The sequence below is a fragment of the Schistocerca cancellata genome, chromosome 8 (assembly GCF_023864275.1).
Source record: "Schistocerca cancellata isolate TAMUIC-IGC-003103 chromosome 8, iqSchCanc2.1, whole genome shotgun sequence".
In the NCBI taxonomy this organism is placed as follows: Eukaryota; Metazoa; Arthropoda; class Insecta; order Orthoptera; family Acrididae; genus Schistocerca; species Schistocerca cancellata.
The window spans coordinates 284288064-284305125 of record NC_064633.1 but is presented as its reverse complement, the minus strand read 5'-3'; the positions used below and the strand labels follow the sequence as shown (position 1 = coordinate 284305125).

At 41.3% G+C, this 17062-nt stretch overlaps 1 protein-coding gene across 1 annotated transcript in view; it reads left to right on the top strand.

The window, feature by feature from the left end:
• Positions 1-15760, top strand: part of LOC126095517 (myrosinase 1-like) — a 35733-nt gene extending 19973 nt beyond the window's left edge. Inside the window, exons 5-11 of the mRNA XM_049910302.1 lie at positions 411-594; positions 4184-4278; positions 5501-5648; positions 10449-10597; positions 14092-14226; positions 15162-15268; positions 15634-15760. Coding sequence (XP_049766259.1) covers positions 411-594; positions 4184-4278; positions 5501-5648; positions 10449-10597; positions 14092-14226; positions 15162-15268; positions 15634-15760 — 945 coding nt within the window. The remainder of the gene's footprint in view (positions 1-410; positions 595-4183; positions 4279-5500; positions 5649-10448; positions 10598-14091; positions 14227-15161; positions 15269-15633) is intronic.
• The last annotated feature ends 1302 nt before the right edge of the window (positions 15761-17062 follow it).

The following is a 17062-nucleotide window of genomic DNA, read 5'->3' as shown; positions in this document are numbered from 1 at the left end:
TAGTAACACTTTAGGGCTACTTTGGTGCTAAATCCTCGAGTAAATGTTATTACTTTTAGCTTAAATCCTGTCTGGCCTTCCAAATTTAGGTTGTCCATTGTTTCCCTAAACTGATTAAGCAGCAGCACAGATGGTTGCTTTAAAATTACATGGTCGATTTCCTTCCCCGATTCGAGATTGTGCTTGGCCTGGAATTGACGGGATGTTCAGCCCTAATCCTCTGCGCTTTTTTTGCTGCATGGGGTATATCTTGCTTATTGCTGAGCCCAACGGAGCCTATCTTGACAGATGGCCTCCTCCTCTGCTGTATTATGACCTCACTATCGTCTACATATGACTCGAGTGATTAGATCTGTAATGAAGTAAGTTATTGAAACGAAGGATACACCAACGACGTGTTTTGTGAGCAGGTGAAGTGGTGGCAGACGTTCAACGAGCCGGCCAGTTTCGTCTCAGGCTACTCTGGAGGCTACACGATCGCCCCAGGCATCAACTCGTCAGGTGTGGGAGACTACATGGCAGCGTACACCCTGCTCATGGCACACGCCGGCGCCTACCACCTATACGACGAGAAGTACCGAGAGACCCAGAAAGGTAAACACTCACCACCCACCACCATGGCTGGTGCTAGGGTTGGCGAGGCAGGGTATCCAAATTTGATGTAGGATCATTGGAGAACCGATATGAAGTCCTGAAATCATTATAAGTAGGCGTGTTTGTTGGAACCGTAAGTCTCACTTAACACAAGACATATAGTGTGGGACCTCGACAGGTGATGTCTACTGGTTTTGGCAGGTAGAGTTCGTCCCATTTACATTATAAGACCCAAAGACTACAATTTGCCTTTAACAATCACTTCACATCCGCGGTACATTGCTTGTAAGTCACTTCATCCTCAACTATATACACGCATGCATGTGATTTTACAATGCATAGGTGCGCGTACTCACTTCAGTATTAGCGTATTCCTATTCTATTCTTTTTGCCTGCGGAGATATTGAAAAATCACTGTCTGTATGCCCCCATACGCTTCCCAACCTTCCTCTCACGATCGCTATAAACGATACTCCAGCATTGTTTCCCCATTCTATCTCGATAATCAATGTTACTGAATGTAATACTCTTACAGAGAATTAGTAAACTTATATCCTAGTAACAAATAGGGCTCTTTCTAAGACACAATTTCATTTTAATTTCTTTAGGATCCCCTCATATCTCACATTGAAACTCAAAAGCACTTTCGTGAACTAGATAGTCTGCACACATAAACCGACAACCGCTGATTTAGACGGCTACGTCACTAACTACACTATCTGATCAAAAGTATCTGGACACCTGTTCGAGGACATTGATATAAGATGTGTCACCGCTTCGCCATTATGACGGTTTGAACTCTATTGGTGACATTTTCTATGAGGTAGTTGAATTTCCGAAGATAAAGCCGAAACCAGATACGGCAGGGATGTTGCACGCTGGGATCTGGTGCATAGTCACCGTGATAACTCATCCCAGATTCATTCCGTTGGATTTAAGTCGTGATTCTGGGTAGGCCACTCCATTTCAGAAATGTTACTGTCCACGAACCATTGCCTAACAGACGCTGTTTTATGAAAGGACGCATTATCATGCTGATGCAAACAACCATAGTCTCCGAAGTGTTCCTCTACTTTACGTAATACACAATTCTCCAAAATATGTTCATATCCTTCCGCGTTTAGCGTTTCTTAAGAGCAATAAGAGAACCACAGTCTACCCGCGAAAAACATCTGATACCACAACGCTCACTCCTCTGTTCTTCGTTGTTGGCACTACACTTGCTGGCAGATAACGTTTCCAGGCAGTCCCTAAACCCAAACCATTCCATCGGATTGCCACATTGTATAGTGTGATTCATAGCTCCGTATCACTCGCTTCCGGTCATCTACTGTGAAGTGGCGTTGCCCTTTAGGCTACCTCATGCATCACTTACCACTGACTATCGAAATGTGTGCTTTGTGACGAGTTACTTGACTACTGTACTCCATTTTTTTCAGCTCCCTATGCAAAGAGGTTATACTAACTGGACTGAAGGTAACATTTTGGAGCTCTCGAGTGACTCCATCTAAATGATACCTCCTATGAAATTAAGCAGAGATTAATACTAAACAACAGAGCCTATTTTGCCCTAACAAGACTTCTATCCTCAAGGCTCCTGATTCGAACCACGAAATTAACTATGTATAAATCAGTTACACGACCAGTGCTTACATATGCCTCTGAAGCCTGGACATTAACAACTAAAGATATTGAAACACTGGATGCATTTTAAAGAAAGGTACTTAGACGAATTATCGGCCCAATCTGTGAAAGAGGAAGATGGAGGAGGAGATACAACCATGAGTTGTACACCATACACAAAGACCAACCCATCAGAAGGATAGTGAAATCATCCAGACTGAGGTGAGCGGGACATGTGGCTCGCATGAATGATACAGAAGTACCAAAAAGAATATTACAAGGAAAGCCAGGAGGGCAGAGAGGACGTGGTCCACCAAGAGCCAGATGGGAAGATGTAGTAATCGAAGATCTTAAGAAGATAAGCTATAAAAACTGGGGAGCATTGGCAAAGGACCGAGAGAAATGGAAGGAAATTGTAGAAGAGGCCAAGGCTCATCATGAGCTATAGAGCCAAGAAAGAAGAAGAGTAACTCCTTCCGCTGATTTCATGCGATTTTTTTAGTTACCTTCTGCTATGCTCGGCGTCCCTTTACGTCAGTACGAGAGGTCTGCCTGGTCTTGGTTTCAGTGAGTTTGTTCCTTCGCGAATCCGCTTCACAATGACAATCCTAACAGTCCACTTGGGCGGCTTTAGAAAGGTTGAACTGTCCCTGACGGATCTGTAGCTCATGTGACATCCAGTGACTAGCCAATGTCTGAAATCACTGAGTTCTTCTGTCCTACCTATTCTGCTGTTACTGCTTCACTGCTCTGAACACAGTACTCCTCGACTCCTCTTATCCTGATGGATCCATCTCTCATGACGTCTAGCAGTCAGTTCCACATTACATGGGGATGACCAGATACTTTTAATCAGACAGTATACGAATCAGTCGATCGAGATAGGTGCAAACGCAGTTAACGTATGTACTGCACCATCCATAAAGAATACTGCACGTTTGGAAATTTGCGTCATTAGTTCTAATTTTGTATACTGTGCCGGACTCAGTATCTATATAATAATGACGCTACTTCTTCCACTAATCACTGTTTCAGTGCAAATTTATTATGCCTTTGCAAGTGATTATGCCAGTCTTCATGGAGTTACTTCTTCTGTTTAGAGATGCATTATGATGTTAGCAAAGTATAGCGTACCGAAAACCTGTGACGAAAGGCATTAAGGATAACATCTGCAATGTGTGGCAATTCGCAAACAGTAAATACTAAAATGGGGAATGGAAAACAAGTATTTGGAATGGGCTGGTAATTATTGGTTTGTCCACAATTAGAATTATTTTTCCTGAGCATGAGCTCTTCTATAAACTAGAGTCTCACAATAGCAAAATGAAAGAAAGCAATGAAGTTTACCAGGGTAATTAAGAATGTCCCAGTACTATCACACTGGCATTTTTCCGTTTGATTTTCCAAATACGCAAGAATTATATGTATTTTTCTTACAAACTTACCGAATTAGCTTTCATCTGACATACAGCACGCGTAAATTTCACAAAATCTTTTCCCAAACGCCACACTGTTCAATTCGTTTTCAATTCCGTAAGATACATATTGAGTATAGCCCACCATTTATAATGTATGCTCTGTGACGATAGGTCGAGTTTTGCTGATAAACAAGCAGCTGAGCAGAGAATTCACATAACAATTACTGTTAGAGATGGAGACATGTATTGTTTTGTATGCAGCGACAGAATTCAAAAATATTTACCCCGGAGTTTCTGAATGACTCTGAAACCATCTTCGACTTCCTCTGGATAAATCTTGGGAATATGTTATTCATTTATTTCAGTTAGTTTTGCTACCCTATTTCTGGTTTTGTAGCCACACAAATTTCCAGTCGTCGAAACTGTAAGGTATGGAAACAATGCTTTCTGTTTACGTTAAATGGTTGTCCACTTGTTAGTGTCTCATGTATCATTACTCTCAGCTATTGTACAGTGTGTGTAACTGACATGCATATATCTTGTTACAGGGAAGGTCGGCATCACAATTAACAATATGTGGTACGAACCTGCCACCGACTCTGCAGCGGACATAGAGGCAGCAGAACGCAAGATGCAATTCTACGTAAGTACCAGGAGATCTTATAACCTTTATTCACAACAGCATTACTATAAGGTATTACAAGAAGAATGTTTAGCTCACTTAGAGAGAGATGGAAGGCTCTCGTTAGCTCGATACACCATTACACCACGTAACTATAGAGCCACTCAAAGTTAATTGGTAGCTAAATCTGAATAACTGTTACTTAAGCCTGTCTTTCATTCAATATGGGACAATGCTCTGAGGGATAAGATAAAAAATTGTTATCAGGAACAATAAAGACGAACTGCTACCCAATGAATGACTTTGTCAACATTGTTTACAGGACTTATACCCATAACTTAACAGCCATCATAAACCTAAATACGAGTTTTGTGAATGATTGTACCCATACAATAATGCTAGATTCTACATATCCTTAAAATATTGCGATTTTTCGTTTCCATTTAAAAATGACATCTACATTTTTTGAACCTGATTCGTTATCTTGGACACAAAACATAGGATCCGTCGAACTGAATGCAGTTACTAATCGACATTGCTGTTCTCACGATTTCAAACGACAGCAACGTTAAGGATTTCAAGTTTGTAAAATAACTTATCGCTGTTGGGAGGATCTGAAAATTGAAACAAAAGAATGAAAATAGTCGGGTTCAACACCTCATCAACAAAGAAGCCATTAGAGTCAACGTAGAGATTCGGAAAGGAGACACGTAGTATAGGAAATCGGAAGAGTCGCTTTCAATTGATCCATCCCAGCATTTTCCTTAGTCAACTTAGGTAAATCATGGAAAATCTATATCTGAATGGAAAATATAATTTGCGTGTATAAAGATAAATGGCTAGACGGGACTTTGAACCATCGTCCTGTGGAACTCGAGTAGTGTCTTAACCACTACACCACCACGACTGAATGTATTTAACAATTTTAGAAATTTATAGAGACAAGTCGTTCATATTCGAAGCAAATGTTTGATACAGTGGCATCAAATCGGGGCTTAGAAGTGCCTAAACCAACAATAATTCGCATGTTCTCATAATGTCGTGTATTAAATGTGGCGCAAATGTTGCCAATGATGAAAGTTAACCTCGGGCAATGCTACAAATCAATCTGTTACCACAAACTTTATTTCGTTCTGACATTTGTTGGCTTCGCCTACTGATAACTAAATTGTCACTTTGAAGCCTCACTTAGGTATCTAGCTCCGCTACAGGTGAGTCTGTCACCATAACTATATACTTTCAGTCTGGCCTGTACAGTCACCCAATTTTCACGGCCGAGGGAGACTGGCCTGAGGTGGTGAAGCAGAGAGTGGCGGCCAACAGTAAGGCTGCGGGCTACCCCAGGTCTCGACTCGTGGAGCTCACGCCAGAGGAGGTGGAGTATATCAAGGGTGAGTAAACAACACCAGGCACAGCATCGTCTGGCCTGATGGACTTTTCCAGCTTAAATACCATCCGTTGTAAAGGTTTTTTTAATTAAGTCTTGGTTTCACATGAACGCTGTGCGAAAACTTCAAGATATATCAAAGGATTGAGCATCTCTCAAAGTTTCGATCCGTTAACATGCCGTGGCGTAGTTGCACAGAGCATCACTGGGGGAGGGGGGAAAAGCGTGCCAGAAGATGGCGAATAATGGAGCGATGTGAGCGTTTTTGGCGTTCCTGAATTCGCCAAATGTGTCAGTATTGATGGTTCAGCGACAATTTCGAACAAAATATCAGGAGAAGGCTCCAACAGACATACGAAACCATTTGTGGTACTACACATTCCGAGGAATACCTGTTCATATTGTGCGAGGAAAACAGGCTGACAGGGATCGTCGGCTGATAAAGTGGAGTGCGAGAGGGAGTAAACTGTCTCAATGGTCACAAACATCTGCATGTAAAACCAATACTGGCTCCAGTTGTTACAGGCATTGACTACTTTAGAAAATAAGCTTCGTTCTGAATGTTGTATCGACTTGCGGTGGCTGCTGGAGGAAGATGGGTTTTCACTGAAGTTGGTACTTAGTGACAGTCACGTTCCATGTGTCTGGAAAAATGAATTGTCATAACGTGCATGTTTTCGGTAAAGACTATCCACACGAGTGTGTGGAACACATTTGTGGTTTGGATAAAGTTAACTTCTTTTGTGTCATGTCCTCTTAAAATTTAATGGAGAAAATTGTAACTGGTTTCATGTGCCTGTACAGGCTGCAGCAATGGCTAGTGGCATACTTATGGCACGACAGTGGAGACTTCATTTTGCAACAAGATTTGCTCCACCACACTTTCTTTCGATGTGCTTGATTACCTTAACGTCAAATTACCACAGCGTTTTTGTTTCTGTGAGTACCAACACGACTCTTCTATTCTTCAGAGGCCCGCACGGTCACCTGACTTAAATCCATGCGTTTCTTCTTGCGTGGTTATCTAAAAGATCGTGTGTTCCTGCCTCCACTGCCACATAATTTGGAAGAGTTTCAAGGAGGGCTAATTATGGCAGATACTTACACTACCTGTGACGTGTTTGGAAGTGTGTGGCAAGAGTGTGCGTATTTTAATTCGTACGCACATCTTAAACGTTACCCAGTTTTAGCACTTTTAATGTAAGTTAAAAACTCCACTGATATTGATTTATTTCTGTTTCTCTCGCAGCTGTCTTCTGAAACCTCAGAGGTACTTATAAACAAGCCTGTACTAAAGCCATGCACAAATAACATCCCCATAGCTAAGAGCTGAAGTGTCTGTAGCGTCATAGATGACCATCATACTTGCACTCAAGGAATACTTCATTCTCTTTATTCCTTGCCCTTTTGATTCAAACAGAAAAGTCTTTCCGGAAGGAGCAGTACTTTGAAAACATGGTACCTTTTTTCTTTATTTTGATTAGTTCATTCCACTATTTAAATTGTTTTCTGGGGCCAGACTCTCCTCAGATTTTAGGATTTTGAATGAGGTACTGCTATCTGACGAAACTCGAACTAGCCTACTGTCATGCTATTCTTCGCAAAATATCAAACTGGAAACTAGGCTAAAATGCTGAGAATTTTATAGTTTCGGATCACACGAAGCAACACAAAGTAGTATTGTTTAACTACGCTGTTAATGAGTTACGACTAGACTATTGTACAAATTCCAGAAAATGACAACATGGGAAAATATACTCAGTGGACAAAAAATTACTCGCCCTACATAAATCATTACTAGCATCATTTAATAGCGCTTAAGTCCCGCTGGAGACTTGATAACTGCCGAAATTCGTTAGGAAGTGAGCTTACAAGTCTGTGCAGATATAACGCGTCAAAGTTAAGCCCTTGCTGAGGATCTGACTGCGCAATTCCACCAAATTGCAGGATGCTGATACCAGTGTCTTTTCCGCTGTTCCAACATGTCTCGCATATTTTCTCTGGAGTTCAAGTCGGTTGATTTCTCAGGCCAATCGAGATGCAATAGGGTAGGCGAGTGTCCAGAAATCCGGTCACATATTCTTCCAGCCCGGAGAACTTTGCTGTTGTCTTTATGTACCTGTATGAGCAAATACCTGTGTGAGCAAAGGTCCCTTGCGAGGTGACAGATTCGAAATGTTCACTGAATCCAATTCCTGTCTCAATGTTCTCTCGCTAAAAGTTATAAATGGACCTTCATTCACTGCCTGCGACAATTCCTGTCCGGTTAAGTAGCGATTTTGATTCAGAAGGCTTGAAACGAGTCTCTCGTCCTTCTCATCTACATCTACATCTTACTCCGCATGCAACCTAACGGTGTGTGGCGGAGAGTATTTCTGGTGCCGCCAACTGATCCTCCTTTCCACGTTCCACTCGCGAATAGCGCGTGGGAAGAATGACTGTCGGTAAGCCTCTGTGTTAGCTCTAGTTTCTCGAATTTTCTCGTCGTGGTCATTTCGTGAGATGTTTGTGGGGGGAAGTAATATGTTGTCCGACTCTTCCTAGAAAGTGCTCTCTAGAAATTTTAATAGTAAACCTCTCCGAGACGCACAACGCCTCTCTTGTAACGTCTGTCGTTGTAACTTGTTGAGTATCTCTGTAAGGTCCTCGAGCCGACTAAACGAACCTGTGACGATGCGTGCCGCTCTTTGTTGAATCGTCTCCATCTCTGCCTCGTTATGATGAACAATACTCGAGAATCGGTCGAACAAGCGCCTTACAAGCCATCTCATTCCTTGGTGAGTTATAGTTCAAGAATCTTCCAATGAATCGCAGTCTGGCATCTGCTTTTCCTTCTATTTGTTTTATGTGGCCATTCCACTTAACATGGCTCTGGGTAGTTACTCCAAAATATTTAGTCCTGTTTCACACTGGGACACTGGTGACGGTCGCCAGTGATGGTCATCCGTGACTGTGGTGAACACTCCTGAATCGCTGGTGTCCGACACCACAGGTATTGCCAACTGATTAGTTAGTGAAATGGACTTGTAGGGGTAGCAACTAGCCTTTTATGGTCCGAAAAGTAAGGTATTCAATTTCAGAACATACAACTTACCAATTATGGTTTTCTCATACAAGCTTGTCTCATTGAAATCAGGCACAAAATTCTTTATAATTTCTTGCCACGCATTCGTTTTCATCACTTTGTTGCTATAGTAATCCTTTTCACATCCCAAATAGCAGGGCGACTTTCTACTTCACTTACAAAGTCTTCCGCGTTAATCAAATCTAAACTCGTGGCTACAATGTGTACAGTATAATGTACAATGAAAGTTTCGCGTCACTGTCTCAGAAATGACTGCCTATCGGTTGGCAAATCTGCAGCTCTCTCTCTCTGTGATCTGTGTTCCAGTGTGAACACTCCAACTCAAACTAATGCATGACTGGTGGTCACTGATGTAAACACTGACTTGTCCGTCACATGTGGCGATGGTGAGTCACTGCTGGGTCACAGTACCCCGGCGAGGCAGTGTAGTGTACCGGTGTGAATGTTCTAGTTCAAACGAATGTATCTCTGTCAGTGACCGTCGCTGGTGACCATCACCAGTGTCCCAGTGTGAACAGGCCTTACAGTCGACACTGTTTCCAGCAAATTGTCATCTACAGCGTTGTTATACAGTTGCGGATTTTTTTCTGCGTATTTGCAGTATGTTCAGGGTCATTGCTAAGGTGTCTATTACGGATTTATCGATCCCATAGCCTCTCTTTGTTGGTATTTAATACAGGTCCAGCTTGAAGATGCCACAACTTCGTCTCCAAAAGTCCATCTCCATTGCAAGCAACTTGTTTCTCTGACGCTTATATTATATTAACCACGTTTCTCCTCCTTACACAGCGATGTTTATCACAACGGAATATTATGTCACCAGTGTGACCCTTTTCGTTATTCCAAAAGACTGACTTCAGTTGTCATCTGGTCTTCCTGCTCTGCCCCTATTCATCATATATGTACTCGTCACTTCTTCCGTCTGATGATATAATCCCCAGACTCTTACATCCTCTGATCTTGCTGGCTCTAGCCTCCATATCCTCCCTCTATGGCACTGATGCCAACTTCCAGATGCTCAATTTTTCTCGTGCTTACTGTCAGGCCCCATCTTTCATACTCCTCTTTTAACTCCCGAAGTATGTACTTAGCATCATCCTGGTCACCTACTACAATGACTCGTCATCGGCAAAGAGAAGTGTATATGATTTCATCCCTTACACTGACTCCCATGTCCTCACATACGTTCCTCCAGGCTAGAAGTGCTTTTTCTACATGGGCATAAAATAGCGTCATGCTGTAGTACACCATTAGCGTAGACCTTTTGCAACTAAAACTCTGGTTACACTGAATGTCCTGCTTTGAACGGCACCAACATCATTCATATATAACTGTTTAACTGCTCTGATGTAAACAGTTGACAAGCCACTATTCTTCGTACTTGCCCACAGATTGTTTTGTGGTAGCTATCATACATTTGAAAATGGTTTCACAGTGAAAACAGCACAGTAATTAAAATAATAATAATAATAATAATGGGCTTTTTCAGCCAACTTAATATCAACCAGAGGGATACACGGTTTTCTCTCAGACATTTTATGGTGGCAATTGACGCAGGCGATACTCAGTATTACGCTTTTCCATCGATATGAGAAAAATCTGTTGCTTTTGCGACTTACGTACTATTTACTGTGGCCTGTATGTTATATTGTTAAAGAAACAAACTTACACATTTGTAAAAAGGCTCTGTCAACTTGACAGTGGACTGTCCTATTTCAGGCACGTCTGACTTCTACGGACTGAACCACTACACGGCCAACCCAGTATCAGACGGCTCCAGCGGCTACGACCCCTCCATGGAATTTGACGCGGGCGTCGTTATAGGGGAATACACGGACGCACCGCAGGCAGCATCCACCTGGCTCAGGGTTCGTAGTCTCTATGTTCACTGAATCACTCATACTTCTCCGTCTTCTGTACTGCGTATGTGTTCTATGAGACATTTGGTGAAAGTGAATGAGAGCGCTGGAAGGGAGTCGGCTTAGAACAGCTAAGTGCTGTCATCGGATAACGCAAATAACACAAGCAAAGCTTGTGTATAGACCCTTTTCGATTTCCTTCACACTTACAGAATTTGAATATCAGTACGCAGACATCAGAATCCTCAAGCATTCCAATTCTTAAAATAAATAAATAAATAAAAATCAGTGCTTATACACCAGCAGCCCACTTGCGATGAGTTTCATATACGCGCCCTCAAACGGAAACGTTTTTGTGACCCCTTCTGTACTCTCCAGTCCCCTTCTTCCCTACAGTTAGTACTCTCTAAAACTCACTCCAATAACATGGAAGCTATTCCATAACACCTTAAGCATATGTTTTATCACTCTGTCCCTTCTCCAAATATTCCATTTCTTTTCAATACCCTATAGTAGAAACTCACTTCCATAGGTAAACTCCCACAAATTTCGTACTCAACTGAGGCCTATGTTTGATTCCAGTGGGCTTCTCTTACCGTGAAGCTCACTCGTTGCCTGTACTGGTTTGCTTCCTATGACCGACTTGCTTCGTTTGTCATGCGTTAGTCGTCTTCTATGGCAGTAAAAATTGTCCATCATGTGACACAAAAATTTGGCGTTAAGTTTAATTCAAGTTTCGTTTCTGTACCTGTGTTTACGCTACAAGCAAGATCGGCGCAAGGCACGTGCGAAACGTGCGGCTGCACGGGGCGGCACTTTCCGAGGGGCGGCAAATCTGGGCAAATCTGCGCCCCCCCCCCCCCCCCCCTCTTTAAGACAAACTCAACATTCGTGCCCAAGAGGGGACTCGAAACCAAACCTCGGAGTGAGCGGCTTCGGGAACTGTGGCATGGCGCCTCGACTACCTACCGACCGCCCCTGTTGAACAAGGGGAGGGAAGAGGACTAATTTCTTCCTCGCCACTGTGCCAGCACCGTCGTGTTTACGCCAGAGGAACAGAGAGGGGAAAGCAGTCTAGCGCAAAGGCCAATACTCTTATGAGTGGAGCGCTGCCAGCCTGTTACGCGCCGTGCGTTTACTCACAACTAATTTTGCAGAAGACGAAATCTAATTTGGAAATTCGAATGCACTGTTCGATACTGCGGTTACATGTTAAACATGAAGCGATTTTGCTAAGCTCTTCAATGGCAGTTTCCGAGTGTTTTATTCTTCCCGCACTATGGAAAAAAATGGTTGAACATTACTACAGTCAAACATGTCCAACATCTACAATAGCTAGAAGTATTCCGAATGGGTAAATACGCTGCGAGTAATTACAAGGGATAAAGACATTGCTAATAAGCCTGGCATAAGTTGAGTTTCGATTTATTTTTGAAAAATTTGCTATCCGTTTCTGAGTGATTGTCGGACGTTTTGGTTTTTGAGCCATGAAACACCTGTCTCCGCCTGCATGAACAACAATTAAAACTCTGACCGGCACTTTTGTTTGACAATACTACTCGCACACTATCACTTTGCCAACATTTATTTACTGTATAATGCGTGTGAATCCATGTTTCGTCTTAGTAAACTACTGGTCGCTTTGGTTCTGATGAAAACCTGAGAAAGTATGGTCTTTTAGCAACAATGTCCTCTCGTCCGCACAAAACGAAACGTTAATTTTGACACCTTCTAAAACGAAAATCCACAGACAGAACATTGCTTCTAAGGGTTTCCTTGCTATCTTTGAATCTCATTTCTGTTTGACAAAAGTTGTGCAGTTTTCGCAAATTTCGTATTTCTTTCTATTGTTCATAATGCCATAGAAATTGCTGCCTGATAATACATTTATCCATATCATCGGTCACATACTTATTGTGAGCTTGCTTCTTCTTCTTCTTCTTCTTGGGCGCTAGTTTAAGCGTAGCCTCGCTGTACCTCGTCAAGTGACCTAGTTCTTGGCACTGCCGCGTCACCACTTCACCTTTCCAGGCAATAGATATTGTTGCGTTCTCTACAACGAAAACTACAGAATTTGTTTCGGTAGTTGGCCGAGGGAGTCAAGATTGGTCAGAAGCACTTTCATTGCGTTTCGTAAGAAAAATTGTGATTGATTGCCGACATTTCCTAAAGATTAGTTTAAATAAAATTCCACAAAAGTTTTGCAAAAAAAATAATAAATAAATAAAAGTAAAAACAAACAAAACGTGGGGGGGAGGGGGGAGGGACGGCGGCGGCGGCAATTTAGCAGCTCGCACGGGGCGGCACTTGGGCTTGCGCCGACCCTGGCTACAAGATGTATTTCATTCTGTTTTACAGTCTTCGGTGATACTCAAAATGACACAGTTCCTAAATTGTTCTAAAAAACGTGTAAATTCGTCATCAGTTTTTCACACTTACGTTTTACTGTTCACAGTCTGTCAGATAATACCTTTACCGTTTGTCATAAATGAGTGCTAATTCTTTACAAAGTTCACAAAACATTTTGGTTCCTGTGCTATAGTCCCTTCATTAATAGGTGATCCACTTGTAAGGCACATAATAGCATGACCTGCCTGATCATTTCAAACTGTAATAACTATAGATTGAACTGTAGCAATACCAAATCATTTCCCATAAAAGTGCGTTACCAAAGGGGAGATAGGATACTTTATGCCCATCCCCAAAAAAAGTTTAAAATAATAAAATTCGATAATTGTTGATGGCTTATATTAACCACATATTTTTTAAAGAAGTACTGATATGTTTTGTCAGATCCAGAACCAGAAAATATCTTTTAGCGCACCAGTGCTGTACTCTTAAAATATCAATGCATTTTCAGTAACGTGTATTACCAAGCTCTAGTTACTTTATGACCGCCACAAAAAAATTAAAGAATGCAAATTTCTTTGATTGTTGTTGACTTTTACTCACAACATACTTTTTAAAGAAATACTCATGTGTAAGTAAGGTCCTGAACCTGGAAATACTGGAATGACATTCATTGTGGAAAGTGACATCTACTACTTAAGACTTAAATTCCTGGGATAAGTTTAACTGAAAAATTAAAACATTTGAGGGATCTCGTAGGAGAATTCATTAAAAACAAAAAATATTTTTCTTTGTATAAATTAGTTGACTAGATTACAATATTATCAAAGAGTGAAGATAAAGCAACAAACCCCCCCCCCCCCATGGTATTGCAGGGGTAAATACTTCTACAGACATGTTACAAATACTTGAGCAACAGTTTGGGGTTCCTCGAGTCGGTATTACACACTTTGTTCCGTGCGGTTAAATGGTTGTGCAAGAGGCATATTTTTGGCTGCAAATTCCAGTCCTGTATCACAGACCCATGCTGATTCTTTGATAGCTTCAGCTTTTACACCTTCATCAACAATAGAAACTGAAACATCTGTACATGCACTTTTGCGTCATTGCCAGTACATTTAGTAACTCATCTGATTGATACGTTATTCTTACAGAGCACTCCTTGGGCCTTCCGTAAGCTGTTCAACTGGCTCGCACAGCACTACCCTGGCTACCCAATCTTCGTCATGGAGAACGGCTGGTCTGACACTGGAGAACTTGAGGACCAGGGCCGAATTGACTATTATGCGGTAAGTATTCTGTCCAGTTCTTTTGATTCAATCAAAATTATCAGAAACTTATCCAGTACACACTCTAAGACAAAGAAAAGATGCACCATGAAGGATTTTTGCAGAATAGGATGGAAATCGATAGATGGGATTTACATGTACACACAAACACACTACTACAATTTCAGAAAAATGGGATAATTTACACAAGAGAAAGAGCTTCACAAATAGAGCAAGTCAATAACGCTTTGGTCCACCTCTGGCTCTTTTGTGAGCAGTTATTCGGTTTGGCATTGATTGACAGAATTGCTGGATGTCCTCTTGCCAGATACTGTGCCAGATTCTGGCAAGTTGGCATGTTGGATTGTCAAAATCCCAATCTGGTTGCAGGGCCCTACCCATAATTCTCCAAATGTTCTCAAATGGGGAGAGATCTAGTGACCTTTCTGGCCAAGGTAGGGTTTGGCTAGAATGAAAACAACCAGTATAAACTCTCGCCAAGTGCAGGTGGGCATAATCTTGCTGAAATGTAAACTCAGGATGGCTTTCCATGAAAGGCAGCAAAATACAGTTGTGCTGTAAGGATTCTGTGGATGACAGCCAACGGGTTTCTGCTATGAAAAGATATCTCACGCCAGATCACCAGTTCTGATTATTGGGCCATATGGTGGGGAACAGTCAGGTCGGTACGGTATTGCGTTCTGAGGTGTCTCTGGCTTCGAATCTCACTTAATGGAAAAGAATTGTCTTCAGCGATGAGTATTGCTTCAATCTGAGCCCCAATGACCAGTGGGAGCGCACCTGGAGACACCTCAAACAGCAGTTGGGTACAAGCCTGACTGTTTACAAAACTGTTACACACCATTACATTATTCAGTCAGTGGTTTCGTCATCCTTATGACTAAGGGAATGTCATAGTTTCTCTTTCTGAAAATAAAGCTTTCTTCTGTTCACAGTCCTACTTGGCTGCTATGCTCGAGGCCATCAATGAAGATGGTGTTGACATCATCGGCTACACAGCTTGGAGTCTCCTGGATAACTTCGAGTGGGGCACAGGATTCACGTAAGTAAACATAGACAATTGCATTCTATTGTCATCAAACATTATGGACAGTTCTTCAGACTATGTGGCCTTTTAGGATCACAATCAGATGGCACAGTAACATTTTTTACAATAATAGTGTATGCAAGATGTCATTTTGTGTACAAACATGTTACATGCATTTCTGTTATTATACCAAAACATTTCTCCTGCCTTCAGCACTTACCTGTAATCTATTGCCACCCATTATCATAAAATAATAGATCTTGTGTATTTTTTGTGAAATATTTAACTTGATAATTACAAACACACTGTAGTTAGATCCATAAAAATGCCTTCACTTCATATACAGACTGTTCAGATATTGTACTTCTCCGTTGTTTCAGGACCAGATTTGGACTTCATCATGTGGATTTCAATGATCCAGATCGCACAAGGACACCCAAGGCATCCAGCAAGTTTCTTGGTCAAATCTTCAAAACAAAAACCCTTCCTGCTGAATACCTGAACTAATTTCCAAGAAGTTTTCATCAGTCAAAACAATAAAAATAATGCACTTAATGTTTGTTTCGTGTTCTCCATTGCATCCCTATTACATGCCAGACATACCTGAAGTGAATCTTCAGTATGTGGCTTAAGTATTGTGATCTCCCATCATCTGTCTTCTACTCTCTGCAAAACAGTGAAAATATGTGTAGATTTTCCCATTTTAGGATCCAATATATAAGTTGCACTACCACTCAGTTTAACTTTAAACATTTTTATAAACATTTAGGTGCAATACTAAATTTCATCAAAAGAAAATCTTCACTGTCTGCTTTGTATCTGCCAAATGACCGAAGCACGCTTCTTCTAAGAGGATATCTGCCACAACCATTGTCTTTAACTACACAGTTTTTATATATACAACATCAAACCATCGTGTCTTGTATCCATTCATAATGTCACTACATATGAAACACAAGCTTGGATTCAGTGAGACTGTGTAAGGAAACTGGCCGTATCTTTTGCAAAGGAGCCATCCTGAAATTCTCCTTAACCAAGGAAAACATAAATCTGAATGCCAATACGGAGTTTTGACCCCAGGCCACATCCAAACTAGTCCTTCTACCAACATACCCTTTCGCAGTTATCAAGTCAACTTCAAGACTTCCACTCTTGTAAGCACCAAAGGAACAAATAACAAGATTCTTTCCTTCAGTCATGTAACTGTATTACTAATCGGTGGTAAACCTTCACTTATAAACTTAGGTTGAATTTCATATGATTGATCCATGCCAGGATTCCATTCACTGAGCCCTTTTGATATTTAAAAGCATTCTGATTCTGTGGAACACAAATTTTAGTACAATAAAGTGAGTGAGTGAATGACATACAAAACCTTTAGTGGAATAAAGTTGTTCCTTACAGTAACACTTATACAAGTCTTAATTGTCAGGAACCAAACCAATATAAAGAAAAGATAATGGTTTAAATCCAGAAATCATTCACTTAGGTTTCTGAATACAATACTTGTGGCTGAAGCTTAGACACAGATTTCAAAAAATTGGAGTATTTTATACCACATGAGGAATTAGACTGCGCCCTGAAAAATTTGACTTGCAAAGATTCTGATTACCTCTTATTTTACAAGGACTATTCAAGGAGCTACCATTAGAACCAAGAATGGATTGACTGGATACCACCGCCCACGTGCATGACCTAGTCTAGTCAGACAATGAAATTACAGTATCATAATCACAAGCAAAAGCTCAATAAATATAAAACATAGCTCTGTACTATTAGGTACATGAAAACCACTGACCCCCTTTCCAA